This window comes from Ictalurus punctatus, chromosome 26 (assembly GCF_001660625.3).
Source record: "Ictalurus punctatus breed USDA103 chromosome 26, Coco_2.0, whole genome shotgun sequence".
NCBI lineage: Eukaryota > Metazoa > Chordata > Actinopteri > Siluriformes > Ictaluridae > Ictalurus > Ictalurus punctatus.
In genome coordinates, this window is record NC_030441.2 from 112,501 (window position 1) to 133,984 (window position 21,484).

Sequence of the window (21,484 nt, forward strand, 5' to 3'; positions counted from 1 at the left end):
TATAAACATATCATATCATGCATAGCTTATTTGATGGTATTATCTTCAATTCAATTCAGTTCACTCGTGCGAATATTTTTTTCTTTTTTAACACATTTATTGGATAATTGAACACAACATGTAAAGTATAGTAATAACACAAAAAGTGTGTAGGATATTAACACATCCTTTCTGAATGTGTATATGCACTCGTATGTCTTGATATACATTACTGGGCTGTTAGCACATTCATTTGTCTGCCAAATGACATTTTTTTGTGTCTCACAAATAAATAAATGAAAGTGAAAGGAAATATCTGGGAGGGGCCCAGGTACAACTTTATATCCCACACGTCTTCAGTGAGGCAGACTCACAGCGTCGGAGCAGCTTTCCAGCCAGAGCAGAAGAAACAGTAAGTTAAAGAAAGACTTTCTGTAGCACTGAACATTAAGGTCAAAATATATTTGTTAATGTTTCTCAGTCCGAAATGGTCCGACTAACTGAATATATTACAATACCATGATTATGTTTCTGTTGTAGCCAGGGATACGATTACACCCACTGGAAAATGAGATATTATGTTTATTCATTATGTAATTACATTTAGTTATTATATAAAAGATGGAGCTTGCTTTATTTACTGAGTAGAAAATAAAGCAACAATGCAAGCAAAATTTGCATAATCATGATTACCACATTAAAAAAAACCCTAAGAAAATAAAGCTGTTGATCTTGTTTGTAATTAAAAAGAAATCCAAGAACATTAAACTTTTAAAGGAAAAGTTAAAAAATAAATTAAATAAAAAATACAGTAATCAACATAAACCAAAAGCTGATCAGGGAGGGAATGTGATATGAAAGAAGATGTGAAAGGGATCACAAAGTGTGCCGTAAGCAAAATGGTGGACAAACACAATCTAAAGAATGCAAGGCAAAGAAGATTTATAATAGATAATTTAGTTTTATTAAAATCTTAACATAGACCTCAGCATCAAATAAATCCAACACTAAATTCCTTATATTATAAATAGAAATGAATTATGTACATTTAAACATAAATATATCATGGTCTAATCTTGAATTCCTCCTGTCCTTGTGTTATGGCTGACTGCTGCTTGTCTAATAGCCTTACTGTGCTACATTACATGTTATATAAAGATATGGGTTTTCCTCCTATCCTGGTTTTAAGGTGAGGTCCTGCCATGGCCAGGTCTTTATTTTATAGTTCACTTTAAATAAGTCCCACCTCTTTCTCAAACCTACCACACAAAGGTGAAAAACAAGTCTAAAATTAAGCTTCACCCTTAGAGCAATCATAAAGGACGGTCCTCCGCTCTGCAAACTGGATTTAAAACCGCAATTCTGTGCCTCTAGTGTTTTATACACTGCATTCAGTTTTCTGTACTGTTACATAATCAGATCTGTTTATGATGGTTGATAATTACTGTACAAGTGTCAAGGTGAAATAAATATACTAGCTCTGACTCCCTTTATGTGTTTTATAATCAAAAGTTTACTAAGTGACACTTGTCTACACAGAACTAGAGCAACAACACATTTGCGGTGCCATTTTTAGAGATCAGTGTCATGCATCGGGTAAGAAAACTGACTACTTATAGAAGCAACCACAGTTTTTAATCCAAAGCAATGTTTTGTTAACATTACTTACTTCCTAAATCATCATATGTCGGGTCGTATTCAGAGTAGAGTTAATTACTGAGTGAGGATTTAATACTGAAATTCCACACATCAGTATTCAGACCTTAGAAGTGACTACTGACTTTACTACAGCAGTGAGGTCAGATTTACGCACACGGGGGCGGGGTTTGTCTAAAACAGAGACGTGTCTCAGAGTCAGGTGATTCCTACCTTGAGCGTTAGCACATTGTTCTTGTGTGATATCTTCTCGAGTGAGGAGCAGTATTAAGTCCAGCAGTATGAAGTCCACCATCTTACTGTTTGATGCAACCACAATGTGTCTTTTTTTTTTGGTACATCATATTATATTTGAGAACAAAGGGGAAAAAACACTATTTCCCTCTAATCTCTGATTTATTTTTTAGGGTTTTAGTGTTTAAAGGTCTGTTAGTTTAAAATCTGAACATAAAAGCCAGAAAGTCAACTTACAAACATTTCCCAAACATGACTTCTGGACTAATGTGTGTGCAGAGGCAGGACCGAAAACGTCTTCGTTTAGGCTTCTACAAATCATCTTTATAATCTGATCAGTGTTTGAACACAGGCAGGCAGCATGAAAAAGGGATCATACATAATTATAAATGAAAAGCAGAAATGAATCAGGTGCACAGGCTTAGAGATGTAAATAAACGTCTGAGATTTGTGACCTTACATCACAAACTCTGAATACGGCCCTGTGTGTACGGCAAAATACAGTGATAATACTTCAGATATTCTTCATGTTCAAAACCAGTGAAAGAGCAGTGAAATTTACGCTTGGGTCACAATGGTTTATACTAATATGCCATCTGGTTCAGTTGTTCAACAGGGTCATGAGTTTGAATTATCCAGCTGAGGGTGAGGACGACCTCCAAAGCACAGGCCCAGGTCCTGGTAAGTTACTACAGACATGATTTTTAAGAATAGTGACAACTTTACATTTACAGCTACTAAATTCTGTGCAAACAGTGTGCAATATTCATGGTTCTTATAATAATGAAAGCACCCACTTCAAACACACTCACACAAATGTTTTGCCCATTCCTTTAAAATGGTGGTGCAGTGGCACCTGAAGTTTTGTAAACCCTTTAGAATTTTCTATATTTCTGCATAAATATGACCTGAAACATCATCAGATTTTCACACACGACCGAAAAGTAAACAAAGTGTCATGGTCCCAAGGGGCAATTCCACCTTGGGCCACTAGAGGGCACCCTGACTGTCCTTGCAGAACTTCTACTTCTGTTGTCTCACTGAGTTCTTGTTTTACCATGCTGACCTGTTTTTGTTGTTGTTGTTGTTGTTGTTTTAATTATTTACCCTATTTAAGTTCCCCATTTTTCTCTCCTTTGTTGATGGAGCATTGCGTTCAGGTTATGGTTTGTGTTTGTACTTTATTTCCATTTGGTGTTTGTACTATTCATAGTCTTTTTGATAGTTTCAGTATTTTCTAGCCTTGTTTTTCTAGTATTGCTTAGTTTCTGGTTGTTCTGGTTCCCTGGTTTTCTGTTGTTCCTTGTTCCTCATGTCTGTTTCCCTGTGTTCTGTTCTTTTTAAATAAAGAAGTTCTGCATTTGCATCTGCATGGACTCACAATGTGACACAAAGACACAGAGACCAAAATGTTACACTTGGTCATTTATTTATTGAGGAAAATGATCCAATGTTACAGATCTGTGAGGGGTAAACGTATGTGAACCGTTGCTTTTGGTATGTGGTGTGACCCCCTTGTGCAGTAATAACTGCAGATAAACATTTGGGGTAAGTGTTGATCAGTCCTGCACATCGGCTTGGAGGAGTTTTATCCCGTTACTCAGTACAGAACAGCTTCAACTCTGGGATGTTGGTGTGTTTCCTCACATGAACCGCTCGCTTCAGGTTCTACCACAACATTTCTATTGGATTAAGGTCAGGACTTTGACTTAGCCATTCCAAAACATTAACTTTAATCTTCTTTAACCGTTCTTTAGAATAGTTAAATAGTAGAAGGACGTGTGCTTCCATAATCATGTATTGTGACGATCAGACTCTGATAGATCCCTGTTCTTTAAATAAAACAGCACACTCACTCACACCTGATCATCATCCCACAGACTGAAAACACCTGACTCTAATAAATGACACATGTAAGCATGTGTCCCTCCAGACGTGATGGAGAACATGCAGATGCCTTGGTGGAAGAGTCTCACAGCAAGAACTGACCAATCTGGTGCAGTCCATGAGGATGAGATGCACTGTAGTACTTAAAGCAGCTGGAGGTTACATCAGATACTGACCGTTCCTTCTGATATCCACCTCCACTTTGTTCAGGGACTCATTATTCCATTTCTGTTCATCAAACATCTGCGAAACTTCTTCAGTTTACGTCTCAGTTGTTGAATCTTTTTATGTTAATGCAAATATTTACAGTACACATGTTAAGAAATTTGCTGGAAATAAAAGCAGGTGAATGTAAGAGGAAGGTTTATAATTATTTTATTACTGTAATTATAGTAAATATAAATATTTATTAATTATTTTTTCACAGAATTTGATCAACCATGGCGGACAGTGACATGGAGGTAAGATCAATGACCATGGGATGTGTTTGGTGCTGAGTTCACCTAAATGCACTTAGTAGCAATAAGCACCACACTGTTAGAAATCTCTTGTATTAGCTAGGGTCAGAGAATGCTAATATTGAACCTACGAGTATACTTGATGTATATTGTATATTGATGAAGAGACAGAGGGGTCACAGGAAGTAAAGGGGGGGGGTGGTGGTGCAGGAGATCACAATAAGTATACAATACCAGTAACAGATAAGAAATCATCTTATGTGAATATGGCTTATGTCATTAGGCTTATGTTGATATAGAACATTTTGCATAGTTATATAACTAATTTTTTAACAAAAGTCTACACTCATATCACTGTTATACAAGGAATGGTGTAATATGACAACTTTAACTAATTTTCAAATAATTCATATGCACTAATATCTCAAGTCAAAGTACTTCCCCTGACACAACTAACCCAGCTAACACACACACACCAATTTCCAGCAATATGCTCATTCACCATACTCCATCTGGTTGATACTTTCCATGTAATCAAGATGAATTGTATTGTGCAATACATGGATGAGAAGTAGTGCCACAGCAATACTATTAATACTGAAGTTGGCAGACATTATTGTGACCTGCTTGGCATCTAAAGTGTGAAATTGTAGAACAGCAGAAATATATTTAAGAAGGATAGTAATTAACACAATTTGTTACAAAAAATTATAAACATGTTTCACTGGATGTGCAGTTACAGCATCCTACCAGCATTCTGTCACGTAAGGAGGTTGAGGACGGATGCAAATGCAGATAAGAGTTTTATTATAGGAGATCTAGGAAGACAAATCCAAAACATTAAACAATAGCTTGGTCTAAACAGACAAATGGTCAGGCGTTGACCTCAGACTGGAGCTCAGCAGGTGAGACCACCTCGTGGGTCTCAGGTTGGAGCTCTGGGGAGGAGGTCGCCAAGTTGACCTCCAGCTGGAGCTCGTCTGCTGAGACCACATAGTGGGTCTTAGGCAGGAGCTTTGAGAAGGAGGTCACCCAGTTTGCCTGCTCATAATAGATGGTGAATGACAAGTCAGGTTTATCTGTGAGGCAGGCCTCCCCCAAAAGATCCTCCAGGACGGCCCAGGATTCTGAACTGCTGAACACCATCACGAATAGTCCCACAAACTGAGTTACATTCTCAACTCCCCTGGATCCCATGGCCACTAGACGCTGTGCCCACTGGTGGGCTGGGCCAAAAAACTGGGACAACATGAACCTTAGCCATTGCTTCTCGCTGGACTTGGGGTCTGCTAGGCTTACAAAATAGATCTGGCAGTCAACAAGAAAATATTCAGGGTAGTCAGATAACCCATCATACGGCTCTGGGAGATCTATGACCATCCACTGAGGAAACTGGATCAAATCCACAGCTGGGATGGTTTGCTTTTTTTCCCCTAGCGTGACGTCTCCTCCTCTTTCCTGCTGCTTCCATGTTATAGGCGAAGTATTCTGTCATGTAAGGAGGTTGAAGATGGATGCAAATGCAGATAAGAGTTTTGTTATAGGAGATATAGGCAGACAAATCCAAAACATGAAACAATAGTGTGGTCAAAACAGGCATATGGTCAGGTGATCAGCAAACAGGATAAACTAGACTAAGATAATACCCAATTAACATTTACAAGAACCAGATCAAAACCAAGAAACATAAAGCTATGAATAAAGGCTTGGTACATGACCGAGACTTTGGCAACTGAACATAATAATTTGCAAAAAGTGAATGCCTAGAAAGTCCTTTTAAACTGTGGTGAGATTGTGTGTGAGATTGGATGCAGGTGTGGATGATTAGAATGAATGAGTGTTCTGGGAATTGCAGTCCATGGTGGCCATGTTTGTAGGCCACAGTGCAGGATGGGAAATGTAGTCACTGGTTTGCTGTGATATGACAGCATAGTTACAACATCCTAGCTTTGCTTGATAATTTAGCTTATAAAAAGTTCTTTTTGGCTAAGCTAAATTCCAGAACACACTGAGAGAAAGTTTTTGTTAAAAGTGTGTTAGATTCTCGGGATTGGTATTTTGATTAATTTCATCTTTGTGAGCATGTGTTTCTGAGTGTGGGTGTATCTCTTCAGAGTGGTGTGGGGTTAGATAGTTACAGTTACTGATAGCTGTGTCCCCTTCACTTTTAAAATGGCTGCTGCTAATGACTGCAAAATGACACTAACACTGTGTTTTTAAAGCCTAAATTAATAGATCGTGAGTTGTTTACTGTACAAAAATCTCTTGGTTTACTTCTTAAATAGTGAAGATAACAAGAATCAGATGTTGAAAAAACTGAAAGATTTCCAACCAAGCACTGAAGAAATCCGTGAGCTGAAGATTCTGCTTCACGGTCCAATTGGAGCAGGAAAGTCGAGTTTTATTAACTCCATCAGCACCGTCCTCCAAGGATACCACACTGCTACTGCACTGGCAAATTCATCCACAGATTTAGGTCACAGCTTTAGTGTAAAGGTAATAACCAAAGAGTAAAATATTTACTGTAGTGACTTCAAGCCTAGATATCTTTTCCCTGAACTTCAGTGAGTATTTGAAATGGTTTTGAATTACAGTGGCGTATGAAAGTTTGTGAACCCTATAGAATTGACTATACAGGTGCATCAGAAAAAATAGAATATCATGGAAAAGTTCATTTTTGTCTATAATTGAATTCAAAAAGTGGAATTAAATAAAAGTGGTTTTAATTTTGATGATTATAGATTACAGTTTATGGAAATAAAAAATCGTTGTCTTGCTGCATGACCCACTTTCTCTTGAGACTCAGATGTCCTGATATTTTCCTTTAGAGTTCGCTGGTATAATTCAGAATTCATTGTTCTATCAGTGATAGCGAGTCGTCCTGGTCCAGATGCAGCAAAACAGGTCCAAACCCTGATACTACCACCACCATGTTTCACAGATGGGATAAGATTATGGAATGCAGTGTTTTCCTTTCTCCAAACATAACCCTTCTCATTTAAAACAAAATTCCTATTTTCTTCTCATCCATCCACAAAACATTTTTTCAGTAGCCTCCTGGCTCGTCCATGTGATCTTTAGCAAACTGCAGATGGGCAGCAATGTTCTTTTTGTAGAGCAGTGGCTTTCTCCTTGCAGCCCTGCCATGCACAAACTTTCCAGCACCACTGTATCTAATATGCTAAAATATTTACTGTTCAGGGAAATATTGCATTATGGTAAATATATTACATTATTACTATTTTATTTATATATATATATATATATATATATATATATATATATATATATATATATATATATATATATATATATATATGATATTATTAAAAAGATTACACTGTTTTAAAAAATCATCTAAGGCATAATATTTTCATAAGAAACACCTCTGTATGTTGTGTCCAGTTTAAAACGCACAAGCTGAAGAAGGATGGTCCTCGATCTTTCTATCCATTTGTCTTTACGGACATCATGGGTCTGGAAGCAGAGGACGAAAGAGGAGTGCATACTGACGATATAAAAAGTATATTACTGGGTCATGTGAAAAATGGCTACACTGTAAGTTCATGTCCATCATTTATTATTATTATTATTATTATTATTATTATTATTATTATTGTATTCTTCAGAATATGACATTGCAGAAGTATTTGTAAATACAGATGGATGACTGTCACACTTGTTAATGGTTTGGCAGAAATGAGCAAGCCAGAGACAGGCTTGGAACAATTCAAAAGGCGCTTTATTTTCTCTTTAACTTGCTTATTTAATCACACATACGCATGCACACACACTACTTTGTGCTTGTTGCTCTCTGTCTCTCTCAGCACTTGTCTCTATTCTTTTTATCCTTGCATCTCCTCACTGCTACACAGAACAATCATTAATAGAATTCCCAACATGTGTGCATTCCTTACCACTCACCGTCTCTCACCTTCTCTGCCCTCCATTCACAAACATGTTTCTTTTTGCTTGTGAGTCTTCTGCATCAGTCGATACAACCTATCTCTAATCATCAAAAAATAGGGGTGGGAGAGTGCAACATTAAGCTGAATTTGCTGACCATCATTTACTCTCACGTCAATCACTCTCACTGCTCCATGGGGAAATCCCCAAGAGTAATCCCTGCCAAGATGGGAGGAGCAGAGCTCCCCCCGCTCTCGATGTCCCACTGACGGGAGTTGATGTCAATGCCTGTTATTCAAGTGATTAAATAGTTAAAAACCAGTCAAACCAATAGAGCATAACTATATGTTATTTTGATATATACTGCACTTTGTTTGATTGTCCATCTCATGTACATTTTAAGGAAACTTGAGGTCGTCCTCCTCACCCCTGATCTTTAATTATTGTGACTATCTTTGCTTTTTCAGTTCAATGCACAAAAACCAATTGATAAAGATGACCCGAAGTACATCAGTAACCCCGGCCTGAAAGACAAAGTGCACTGTCTGGTGAGTGTTCTACCAGCTGACAAAATCTCCCTCATCAGTGATGAAGTTATGGACAAAATGAAAACTGTTCGGAAAAAAGCACGAGACTTGGGTGAGTTTTCACATACACTATACAGCCAAAAGCATGTTTACCCCTGGCCATCACACCCATGTGTGCTCTATGAAGACATGGTGTGTGAAGGTTGGAAGAACTTAGAAGAACTCAAGTGTCATGTACAGATCCCTGACCTCAACCCCACTGAACACCTTTTGGGTGAACTGGAACTGGAGTCTCCTCACAACAACAGTAGTACCTGACCTCAACCTCACTAATGCTCTTGTAGCTGAATGAACAAAATCCCCACAGCCATGCCCCAAAACCTAGTGGAAATCCCTCTCAGAATTCTGGAGTGCATTATAACAGCAAAGGGGAATAAATCTGGAATGAGATATTCAAAAGGACATATTGGTGTGATTGTCAGGGGTGCACATATTTTTAGCCATACTTTTCTGCACCTTAGAGTTTTGTACCCTAATACATGAGACTGTATTTTGTGCATAATTACTGTATAATTTAATGTCGGAAATTGGGGATCAATAAAATCTATCTATCTATCTATCTATCTATCTATCTATCTATCTATCTATCTATCTATCTATCTATCTATTTATGAGATATGGTTACCTACATTACTATTTCTAATGTACCGTGTGCTATTACCATAGTCATTCATCTTCAAGATAAGAGTTAGACAAGATACACAAAATGTTTGTCTTTCTGTTGATTCATCAGAGATTCCTCAAGTCGTCATCATGTCGCTGGTGGACGAAGCATGCCCTCTAGTTAAACACAACCTGAGTAAGATCTACACCAGCAAAAAAATCAAAGAGAAGGTGAGAACAACAGCAGCAGCCATCTCTTCCTCCGTGTATTCCTTCCTCCGTGTATCTACTGCCTGTAGGTCTCCAGGCTACTCTATGATCTTTTCCAACACCAGAGAACATTTTAACATCCATTTGCATTTTTTATACAACCTTCAAACTTGTAATTATTTGAAAGACATAAAACTGCACGGACATGGCTCCTAACCCCATTTCCTCAAATTTAAGTCATGTTGTATCTGTTTATTTTAGATGAAAGTGTGCAGTGATAGACTGGGAGTACCAGTGAACTGCATCTTTCCTGTGCAGAACTACCACGAGCAGATCACCAACAACTTGGACATGGATATTCTGATTCTCATGGCAATGACTCATATCATTACATTCGCCAATGACTATGTTGAAGACCAGGTTTACGATGAATAAGTTCACCCAGGTGTCTTGTTCCAACAGAGAGCAAAATGGAACTGGCTAGTTTCAGGAATTCACAATATGAACAGAGATGTGCTGAGAAATTGCTAAAATTTCATGTTTCATTTTCTCACAAATTTTCTGGCTTTATTTAAATGCTATTATTAACCTGTAATGGGGTATATTTATCTGTGCATGCAATAGATCAGGGATGTTGAAAAATCTAATCTTTTTGTTATTCTCTTTTCCCCTTATATTATTAGTTTAATGAAGCTCTCTTTAAGAATGAATTTTCCTGTATTATTAAGACAGATGTAATTAAAGAGAGACAAAAATCTTGAGTAATCTTTGTCTGTCATTATGGTATTATGGGCTTTATATATCATGTTTGATTTGTAAAAATGTTTGGTTAAAATATAAAAAATGACATTTAGTGCATTCATTCTGATGAGTATGAACAAATAAATAATCAACAGCAAATGCAGTTTTGTATGTTTTTTGTATTTGGAGGAATTAGACGAGAAACATTCAATTTGGTGAGTTAATGGTTTTAATATGTATTCATTTAGTAAGTAATTACATTCACATTTCACAACTGAGTTGTTTTCCTTAGCTTGACGAGAATTTGTATTTACTGCTTTGTGTAGTAAATGTAGTAGCCTGCACTCTCTGTACAGAACACAGTCATCAAATGTTGTGAATCACACTACCTGACACACTGAAAACACCACAAGCTGTTGATTACAAAGAGCCATGTGTGTGGATTGTTGTGTTATAATATCTAGACAATGCAGTTCCTTCAGACAGCTCCCTGCTGTTGAACCCCAAGCCCAAAGAGAAGCATGGGCTGAGGTTCCTGTTGTCCTGGCAGCCAAGCCCGCCAGTAGGTGGAGCTCCTGGGTACCACGAGGAACCTAGGCTTAGGACACATAGCCGACTTTGTATGCCTCCTGAGAGTAGTCTTTGGGTAGCCTGACTTTAACCCCGAATTAGACATTTTTTGGGGTGATGCTGAGGCCACTCTGCCGTTTATGAGCTATGATGATGAAAGGAAGGCTGGAGACATAGAGAAGGCCTCTCTAGCAGATATCCAGCCCGAGGCCAATGGGGCGGCCTCCCCAACTGAGCTCCCTCCCTCGCCAGCTAAGCCCCAGCCAGAGGCAGCCTCCGATGCACAGCTTGCTCCTGAAGACGACAAGGTGGCCTCCATAGTCAAGCTTCAAAATTAGCCCCACACGAATTTATGGAGATACTAGAGATCCAGATCCTTTCTGCCTCTGGATGGAGCTCAAATCTTCTTTAATTCCAGACTGCTGGGACTATGGCTGCTCTTAACACCATACAGACTTCATATAAATCCATAATGAACTCTTTCACAATATCTGTTGTTACCCAGATGAGGATGGGTTCCTTCTGAGTCGGGTTCCTCTCAAGGTTTCTTCCTCTTAAAACATCTTAGGGAGTTTTTCCTCTCCACCGTCGCCACTCAGTGGCTTGCTCAGTTGGGATAAATTCGCACCTTTAATATCTGTATACCATGTTGATATTTCTGTAAAGCTGCTTTGAGACAATGTCTATTGTAAAAAGCGCTATACAAATAAAATTGAATTGAATTGAATTCTCCCTGAGGCTGACGGCAAACCCTCCCAAGTCATACTCCTTCTTGAGGCAGATGGTACGGCCTCTCACGACCTGCTCACATCAGAGGCCCTTGGCGTGGCCTCCCACATCCACCCAGGCCAGAATGTCATAGCTCTGCCACCTGAACCTGGCCTCCGTAATTTATGACAGTTAGATGGTGTAGATAATATGGAAGAAACAAGGAATAGTTGGGGTTGTGTTGTTATAGGTAAATAATGTTTCTATCTGAAAACAATGTGTTATTATAAAGTATATTTCATATTTATTTGCACGTGTAAGTAATATTTCTCACATATACAGTATTCTGATTTTTTATTTACCATGGCAACAACATTCATAACATTCAGATATAATCTTACAATGCTTGAAATGTTGACTGAAGCTGATGATTAAGATTTTACAAAGCAGCAATCATTTCGGCTCATGAGTGTAAGAACTACTGCAGACCTGTGAAAGAGAAAGTAAAACTAAGGTACACAGGACCAGTGTTATACACAACACTTTCTCAGAGACGCAGACGCACACACCTGGAGCAGCGGCGTACAGGTACAGCTCTACAGCCAGAGCAGAAGAAACGGTAAGTGAAAGACAGACTTCATTCTGTACCACTCATTTATACTCATTTATTTATTTATCATTCATTCATATTAGATTTAACATTTCTCAGTCCTTCTTATTGAATATATTAGAATACCATGATTATGTTTTGGCCCTGGCCAGGGATACGATTAAATCCAGTGTAAAAGGATATATAATTATTTAATTCTATTTATAACATTAATGATGGAGCTTGATTTATTCACTAAGTAGAGTTAAAGCAAGATGGCAAGTTCAGCTAAGTTTTCATCACCTTCACCTTCACTTCCAGGTGAAAAATCAAAAATAAACCTAAGAAAAGAAACCTTTGTCTCTTCTTTAGAATTTAAATCTGAGAAAAAAAATATATATTTAAAGTAAAACTAATTAACCTAAAATCTGGTCAGAGGATATGAAAGAGATTGTAGATAATTCAAATCCAAGCTCAAGATATTTGAATATTTGAATAATTATTTGAATATTTATTTGAATATTTGACCATGTTTGTTAATAATAATGTTTGATAATAATAATAATGATAAACATTCATAGAACCCAACACCAGACATGTTGTTGCTTGCTCCCGTCACTGGGATGTGGAGCAGCGGCTTCTCTTTTGCTCATTTAGCATTAACACATTTCTAGTTAACTGAAATATAAATGGTGTTAGGTTTTATGAATCCATTGTTGTCCAGATGAAGATGGGTTCCTTTTGAGTCTGGTTCCTCTTGAGGTTTCTTCCTCATATCGTCTCAGGGAGTTTTTCCTCACCACGTCTCCTCTGTCTGCTCATTAGGGATAAATTCAAACATTTAACATCTATATCCTGAATTTATATATTTCTGTAAAGCTGCTCTGAGACAATGTCCACTGTTAAACACGCTACACACATAAAACTGAACTGAACTGAAAATATATGGTCATTTCTCCCAAACCGGTTTGAATGTGAGGTTCTGCCATGGTCAGGTGTTTAGTATACAGAACAACAGCTCCAGTGAAAATATGCCCCACCTCTTTCACAAACATGGAGCAGGAAAGGGTAGAAATGAGAACGAAGTTGAGCACAAAAGACTGCTCCACCTTTAGAGCCACCACAAAAGACTGAAGAATTCAAAGATTTCAAGGGCAGTCCACTTTTCCACAAACATCCTGAAAACACCCTGTCTTCTTTCCTAAAGTTGTCCATTACAGCTGCTTTTATTTCAGGTTTTATACACTGCAAAATTACAGAATTAGATCTGTTTGTAACGACTGATAATCACTGCTCAAGTGTCACGGTGAAATAAATACACTAGTTATGATTCCCTGTATGTGTTTTATTGTCAGTTTATTAAAAAGTTTATTATATAACTTTATTATATAAGTTTATTCAGTGACACATTTCTACACAGAACTACAGCAACAACACGTTTGAGGTCACAGAAGCCAGTGTCATGAGTTGGGTAAGAAAATGAACTACTAATAGAAACAGTTTTTAATCTAAACCAATAAGTTAGCTTTGTTATTATATTATATTATATTATATTATATTATATTATATTATATTATATTATATTATATTATATTATATTATACTTTTAAATGTAGTAAAAAAAAAATCTATGCTTACTTTTTTTTACTGATTTTGCATTTTGTTCAGGTACGTAAAGCAGTGAAAGGTTTGACAAGTCCATCTCAGAGTCCGGCCCCAGGCCCAAATCCTGGTAAGTTATTTCAGAAATCTGATGTTAAATAAAGGCCATAAAAATAAACACAACTTTATCTTTACAACTAATAACAACTTTAAATCTGACATGTTGCAGTGGTTTACTTTTTGAGTATTGAATGTATAAAATGTATTATTATTATTATTATTATTAGTAGTAGTAGTAGTAGTAGTAGTATATTTTTGGCCATATAATGTATGTGTGTGATCTTATAAACATGCGTGTTGTTAATCTTTAGTCATCTTTAGCGTCTTTAGTCTTACTGTATGCTTGATATTGTTTGCAGAAGATAGTGGGTGTATTCCCATAAATAAAATGAAGATATTAAAATGTCTTTAAATGAGAATTTTTTCATATTAGGAGGTCAGGAGTTGGTAGTTGAGGTGGATGCAAGTGCAGAAAAATGTTTACTTATAGTGAAACTAATGAAACACAAAGTGTAGGAGCCATGATCGAGAAATAACAAGGTTAGACAACAACACGAACATGATACGCATTAAGGTGACAACGACTAAAGACTGACCAGGAGTGCAATACAATACGTGGCTTAAATACCAGACAACAAATGAGGTGTAGGTGCTGGTGGGTGTGTGACGTGGTGTGTGCAGTAAGCATGCGAGGTGCAGCGGCTGCTGTTGCTGTAGTCCTCTGCAATATTGGAGCTACTATAACACATTTTCTTTGATTGGCATTTAATATTTTATTGAATTGAACTTTCTTCACAGAATTTGATAAACCATGGCGGGAAGTGACATGGAGGTAAGAACAATGACTGGAAAGAGACGCTATCATTGTGTGCTTGAAGTCAACATTACTAGATCACAAGACCTTGTTCACTGTACAAAGATCTCCTGGTTATTCTCCTTTTAAGTGTGGAAGAAAAGAGCCAGATTTTGAGAAAACTGAAGGATTTACAGCCAGGTACTGCACAAGTCCGTGAGCTGAAGATTCTGCTCCACGGCCCAGTCGGAGCAGGAAAGTCGAGTTTTATTAACTCCGTCAACACTGTCCTCCAAGGATACAACACCACCGGTGCACTGGCAGCGTCATCAGCTGGTAAAAGCTTCACTGTAGAGGTAATAACTAACAACAAAACATTTACTGCCAGTGTAACGTTTAAAGTTCATCTTCCTAAACCGCTGTCTGATGTTTTGATCTTATCTGACATACTATTGTTGTATGTAGCTAGATAAGATCTGACTCAAGATTACACTGTTGTAGAAAGTCTTAATAGAATCTTTGTATAAGATACTCTCCTGTATTTATCTTTCAGTTTAAATATCACAGGCTGAAGAAAGATAAGCCTGGATCTTTCTATCCATTTGTCTTTACTGACATCATGGGTCTGGAACCAGAGGATTATAATGGAGTGCAGACTGAAGATATAGTCAAAATATTACAGGGTCATGTGAAAGGTGGCTACACTGTAAGTTCATTTCACTTAGAAATATGACATATTTATATTTACTGCACTTTGATTAGTAATATTCAGTCTCATGCACATTTAAAATGTGATTTTTGCTCTTTCAGTTCAATCCTTTTAAACCAATCGATAAAGACGACCGGAGCTACATCAGTAACCCCGGCCTGAAAGATAAAGTGCACTGTCTGGTGAGTGTTCTACCAGCTGACAAAATCTCCCTCATCAGTGATGACGTTATCAAGAAAATGAAAACTGTTCGGGAAAAAGCTCGTGAATTAGGTGAGTGTATGTATATTTATATACATATATATATGCACAGAGATATGGTCATGTACAGTATGTTTCATAAGTATTAACACCCGCAGAACTTTCTGTAGTGTTACAACATGGAGCTGAAATGAAATGACTCTTTCTCATTTGTAAGTCGCTTTGGATAAAAGCGTCTGCTAAGTGAATAAATGTAAATGTAATGTAAATGGGCATAATTGGGAATACAGTCATGAATCTACAGTTGAGGCCAAAGGTTTTCAGATTGCCTCAGACTGTTTATGACCGTATAATGTTAGTACAAAGAAATTAAAGAGTTGAATTCATGTCACGGTTTTTGTGTGATACATAGAATAATGTTATCACAGTGACTCCTCCTCCACTGCCTGTGGGACAAGGGCAAAGTCTTATATACAGCTGTATCAGGGAGCGGGGTGGGGCAGAGCGGGGTTGGGCGGGGCTAACATTTAATCCCTGATCAATTTCATTCTCAATAACAACTTTAGTTGCAAGAGATCTGCTTTTTAACAGTTCTAGCTTCAGATCAAATGTGCCGGCTGTGTATTTGGTTAATTAGGTTGCTACAACAAACTTTAATTCAGGAAAGTTGGAACCTGAGTTTCAACTTGAGGCAGCTAGTAGATGAACGGTTTAGCCTGCTTGTCTGCTCCCTGATCTGAGACTATGAGCTATTAGCCTACATCTTTAGGATGAAAGATATATTCTGTATGGGATAAACACAATGTTTGCGCTTTTGGTGATTCATCAGGGATTCCTCAGGTCGTCATCATGTCACAAGTTGACAGCGTGTGCCGTCTAGTTCAGGAGGACCTGAGTAAGATCTACACCAGCAGAAAAATTAAAGAGAAGGTGAGAACAGCAGCAACAGCCGAGTCTTTCTCTGTTTATTTACTACCTGTAGGTCTCCAGTAGGGATGTCACGAGAACCGATACTATCGTGACATCCCTAGTCTCCAGTCTACTCTATGATAGTTTCCAACACCACAGAATATTTTAACATGCATACGCATTTTTCTTTTAATCCTTAACTTGTGGATATTTAAAATACAAATGAAACGACATGGAACATGGCTCCTAACCTGATTTCAACAAATAAAACTGCATGTTGTATCTGCTTATTTTAGATGAAGGAGTGCAGTGATAGACTGGGAGTCCCGATGAACTGCATCTTTCCTGTGCAGAACTACCACGAGCAGGTTACCAACGACTTGAACATGGATATTCTGATTCTCATGGCAATGTCTGATATCATTAGATTCGCCAATGACTATGTTGAAGACCAGGTTTACAATGCTAATGAGTATGCTAAAAACCAGCTTTACAATGAATAATTTCCCCCATGTGATTGGTTCAGTCTCCAACAGAGAAGCAACATGGAGCTTGATAGTTTCAGGAATTCACAATACACTGAAACAGCATGTTTAATCTTTTGACTTTATTAGATGTGATGGACATGGAGTATATTTATCTGTGCATGTGATAGGTGTTTTATTGCCACTCATCTCTTCTGTTATTATCGTTACTACTTTTTGTCTTATTGGTTTAATAAAGATCACTTTAGGATCAGTGATAAGTCACTGTTACCTGGAGTGAGCTTTACTATAATCATTATGGGCTTTTGTAGAACCCTATGTGTGTGCATACAGGCTAACTTTAGACCTAATTATGGGAGGATTTTTGACAGAGCTTCGGGGCTCACATTACACTTCACCTTCAGCACTGGTCTTAGTGCACTTTTCAAAACTCAACAGAAATACGAACTGAAATACCATCAGTAGTTCACAATTTTCACCCAGTGACCATATATATGTGGGGTGGATTGTAAGAAAAGTGAAATAAAACATGTCCGATGCCCTCTAGTGGCTGGCTGCGAAACAATATTTTAACCCCACCGATTATTGTGTTAGTCAACAGGACACGTAGCAAATTTTAAGTTACATTTTAAGTTCCACAAATTATTTTCAGGAATAGTGATCTATCATTTTTACAGGCTCAGCTGACCATGAGATCTCCCCCACATTTTTTCCGGTTTCATCTGAGTCATTTGGCGATAAATAAAAGGGGCGGGGTCGATGAGACAGTGTTGGACAGTCGAGCCTCATGAACATCCAACACACTTTCCAACATGGACCTGAAGCTCAAGCCATGTCCTGTTCCTCTGTAAACTGTTCTAACAGAGCCTCAGTGAGGAGGTCTTTGCACTTTTTCCTTGTATGTTGCTCATTTTGATGTCTTAGCTGTAGCTTGTTGTACTGATATTATAACTAGCAAATCATGACCTTAGCAGAAACTCAGGGTAGCTTGGTATTCATTTTTAAATTAATTCCAGTGTCAGAAGGACCAGAAGAGTCAGAAGAGTGCGATTCAGATGGGTATCTTACTGCAGGTGTCAGAGTTGATGAAAATCTTGAAAAGCAGTGATTTTTTCTTTCTCAAAAATAGTTTGTGTCGAGAGTAAATGGTGACGGTTTATATTTATGATCGGTATGTTACATTAGTTACTTACATGACTTTGAATAAAATGATGGATAATGTCTGCTAGATAAAGTCTAGACTGTAAACCTAGTCCAGTGTTGTGTTAACAGTTTTGTGTTCGGTAAAGCTGCGGATCTGGAGGGTTCGTGGGTGTTTTTGGTAAACTGGGATGTTTGGATGCTGCCGTGACCCCCATATACTGTAAATGTAAACAATTTTATTTCAGTATAAAAAATGATACTGTATAATTACTACACTTGTTCTGATCAGTATGCTAAGAAAAATAAATGCAACAACAAATACAGCATGGTTTTGAATGGGTTTTTTATTTGGCTCTTTATCGTTATTAGGGGAGGAACACCCACGAGTGAACGTCTCTGTCCCTCAACATCAATAAATCTCATTCTTGACTACAGTGAATGGATTATTTGCATTTGGATATCTGAATATACTTTTAGATTTACCTTCATATACATGTCTCATTTTCATAAAGCACAATTTTCCACAAGTGTTGCTATAGTGAGTGAATAAGAAACCTGAGCAAAGAAGGAAATGACCTCTGTTCTGCTCTTTTGTATTTGCCTGGTTGCTCATCCCGTTTCATGTGTTTTATTATAACCGCGCTCTAATGTTTTAATACTTAACTAATGATTTTATAATGATGAATTAATACCTGCACTAATCCTTATCACAGGAAATAATGAAGCGTACACAGGAACAGCCTCAGTCATGTGCTGTGTAAACAGGCATTAATAATGGTAATAGTTTAGCATTAACATCATGCTAATTAATATCATTGTTACGTCACGGCCGGCAGATGGCACTGCGGCGCAGCTTCGGACTATACACGTGACTCTTGTTTTGGTTCTTTCGTTTCCTGCTTAGACATTGGCTTATGGGCGAGGCTGTAGCTTGATTTGAGGCAGGTGTCTGTGTTTAGTTTAATTATGTAGGCTATTTAACCTCCTCCTGTGGCTACGCACTTCGCGCAGTATTGGTTGCAACGTTCGTAATGTTTAGCGCGTGTAGCCATAGCGCCGAGTGTTCGTGCAGTAGCTAATGCGTGTAGCATGCTAGCGGTCTCATGTCCCTGTTCTGTTCTCGAGTAATGCCTAGACTACAGTCCCATGTCTGATCCTGATAGCCCTGTTCAACATAGACCGCGTTTCTTGTGTTTGTTTGTTTATTAATAAAGACAGCGCTCCTGCGCTTACTTCCTGCCAACTGTCCCGTGTATCGTTACAATCATGACTTTCCATTATTAATAAAGATCTTTCACATAAATAATGGTGTGTAACAGTTATAGGTAAAGCTCATTATTATAATTATTATATAACTGTGTAACAGTTAGAGGTAATGACCTGAGTAATCCACTTGATTCTGTATAGTGACTGAGTTACTGCAGTGCTGTGAAAGTGAAATGAAATATCCCGTTACACCCAGTTCCTGTTCCATGTTGCCAACAGATGGCACTATGACTATAACTGAATATTGAGTTACAACAACTTCCTGTTTCATGGCATTAATAGCATCCTTTAGCACTTAGCTGTGGTGTGACATGCTTCTAGCATGTTGCTGGTACATTTTGATTTGTTGTTAGGAATGTATTATAGTGTAGAACGTCACTTCCTGTTGGCAGCAGGTGGCACTATGACTATAACTGAGGGTCTCAAAGCGGTAGTCATTCTTAAACGTGACCCGCACTCACAAAAAGGTTAAGAACCACTGGTATACAGTTCTAGAACAGTAATGATTTGTAATTGCACTCTCTGGTGTCACCCAGAAGACGATGGGTTCCCTTTGGAGTCTGATTCCTCGTCGATGAAACGTCATCGTCACGTTAGCTGGGCTGATTTCCACCGAAACCCTCACCCAGGTGTTCCACGGCGGATCGGAGAGAGAAGCAGAGCACGGCTCGTTCCCGGAGCAGTTCGCTGTAATCGCTGAGCTCTGGCCCAAAGAGGTGGAGCCTAAAGTGATTGACAGCGAGCAATTGGTCACGGGAACAGTCTGTACAGAGCACGACTGGATAAAGATGTCCAGCTTGGAGGAGAACTCAGGAACAAAAACCCTGCAGCAGAAGATTAGACAGAAATATTTAATAAGATAATACAGTTCTGTGTTAGTGATGTATCTCTCAATCACCATGGCAACGTCCTATTGCCTCGTTTACATGACAAAACACAACACATTTAAACAATTCGAGAAAGTAAAGTGTTTGTGAGCAGGAGATTCGGGTTTATTTCAGTTTAATGTGACTATTTCTCAACACAATAATGTTTATCTATACTTTGAAAAAGACATGCAATAAGAAAACAGTTTATAGGAAAAGAATTAACTTCGAGGGTCATAACAGAAACTCTGTTGTTAATTATTTTCCTATAACAGCACACCCCATGTGTGTTATTCTTTATTCACGTTTTATACCAATCATACCTTTCAAACTTTAGAAATCAAGCTTTTTTTAAAAGAACTTTTAAGCATGTGTACCAAGCAAGCTGGTCTATAATTAAAAAATTAAATCAAATTAAATAAAAGTATTACGACACTGACAGTCAGAGCTTAGTTTAGCTACAAAAAAGGTTCCTGATCTCCAACATTTTCAGTTTTATAGAAAATGTAGAGTTTCTCTAGAATTCTATTCATAGTTCACACACACATCATTGTTTCATACTCGCATGCCTGAGATGGTTGGTGAAATGTTGGTTTACAGGTTTGGAGTGTCATCAGATCTCCTCACGTACATCTGATGTTACCCCCCCCCCCCCCCCCAACACACACACACACACACACACACTGAACAGAGTCTGCTGATGCTCTGCTGAGTCTGCTGATGTCCGTGACTCTCATCAGAAGAGAGCAGTATCAGCACTCAAGTGATTCTTGTTCCCAAATAAGACCATTAACAGTGTGTGAGTCGATCTCATCCTCGATCATACTTGAGTATCTATCATCCTCAAGAAAAAACAATATGGATGATTTAAGGATGGAAAAAAGGTCCAAATTAAGGCACTTCATGTATGTACTGTCTAGGAAATACAGCAGGAAGTGTTAAGAATGTGACGACTTAGTATTATCACTCGGCTAGGCAACACATACACACTAAAACATCACTTGCGATGGAAGGAAAATGCCCTGGCACACCCCGACTTATCCATTCAACCATAGTTGCTTAAATAATCAACTTTTCACCTTTTTATCTGTTGAATTCAGCAATAGTGGCATTTTACTTTTTAAATTAAAGCATACCAACAACCCTTATTCTCATAAATACACACCTAAACGAAACAGCATTTTTAAAATACCAGTTTTCACTGCAGTTAAACTGAATGTTCGCTGATAAGAACATTTGAGATGGTCCTCCTCACCCCTAAATATTAAATATTTTGAGTATTTGAATATTTAGCATGAGTATTTTTGCTCTTTCAGTTCAAT

At 37.9% G+C, this 21,484-nt stretch overlaps 2 protein-coding genes across 2 annotated transcripts; both read left to right on the forward strand.

The window, feature by feature from the left end:
* The first annotated feature begins 306 nt into the window (after nt 1-306).
* Nucleotides 307-10,420, forward strand: ifi44b (interferon induced protein 44b). The gene is made up of 9 exons (XM_017457486.3): nt 307-391; nt 1,519-1,575; nt 2,475-2,550; nt 4,184-4,217; nt 6,500-6,710; nt 7,620-7,772; nt 8,588-8,759; nt 9,441-9,541; nt 9,782-10,420. Exons 2-9 carry the CDS (start codon nt 1,567-1,569, stop codon nt 9,953-9,955), a joined length of 930 nt encoding a protein of 309 aa, XP_017312975.1. The 5' UTR covers nt 307-391; nt 1,519-1,566; the 3' UTR covers nt 9,956-10,420.
* A 551-nt stretch (nt 10,421-10,971) lies between these two features.
* LOC108258395 (interferon-induced protein 44) lies at nt 10,972-18,353 on the forward strand. Its single transcript, XM_017457006.3, has 10 exons — nt 10,972-11,139; nt 12,027-12,158; nt 13,549-13,599; nt 13,797-13,860; nt 14,589-14,622; nt 14,735-14,939; nt 15,137-15,289; nt 15,394-15,565; nt 16,323-16,423; nt 16,699-18,353. Exons 1-10 carry the CDS (start codon nt 10,972-10,974, stop codon nt 16,903-16,905), a joined length of 1,287 nt encoding a protein of 428 aa, XP_017312495.1. The 3' UTR covers nt 16,906-18,353.
* The last annotated feature ends 3,131 nt before the right edge of the window (nt 18,354-21,484 follow it).

What these genes read in the sequence shown, in the direction of transcription:
- ifi44b (XM_017457486.3), top strand. An exon ending in AAGCACAGGCCCAGGTCCTG is followed by an intron (nt 2,551 to 4,183) that starts GTAAGTTACTAC and finishes ATTTTTTCACAG; the next exon opens with AATTTGATCAACCATGGCGG. An exon ending in TGGCGGACAGTGACATGGAG is followed by an intron (nt 4,218 to 6,499) that starts GTAAGATCAATG and finishes CTTCTTAAATAG; the next exon opens with TGAAGATAACAAGAATCAGA.
- LOC108258395 (XM_017457006.3), top strand. Translation starts at nt 10,972, where the DNA reads ATGAGCTATGATGATGAAAGGAAGGCTGGAGACATAGAGAAGGCCTCT. An exon ending in GGCCCCAGGCCCAAATCCTG is followed by an intron (nt 13,861 to 14,588) that starts GTAAGTTATTTC and finishes CTTTCTTCACAG; the next exon opens with AATTTGATAAACCATGGCGG. An exon ending in GGAAAAAGCTCGTGAATTAG is followed by an intron (nt 15,566 to 16,322) that starts GTGAGTGTATGT and finishes GTGATTCATCAG; the next exon opens with GGATTCCTCAGGTCGTCATC.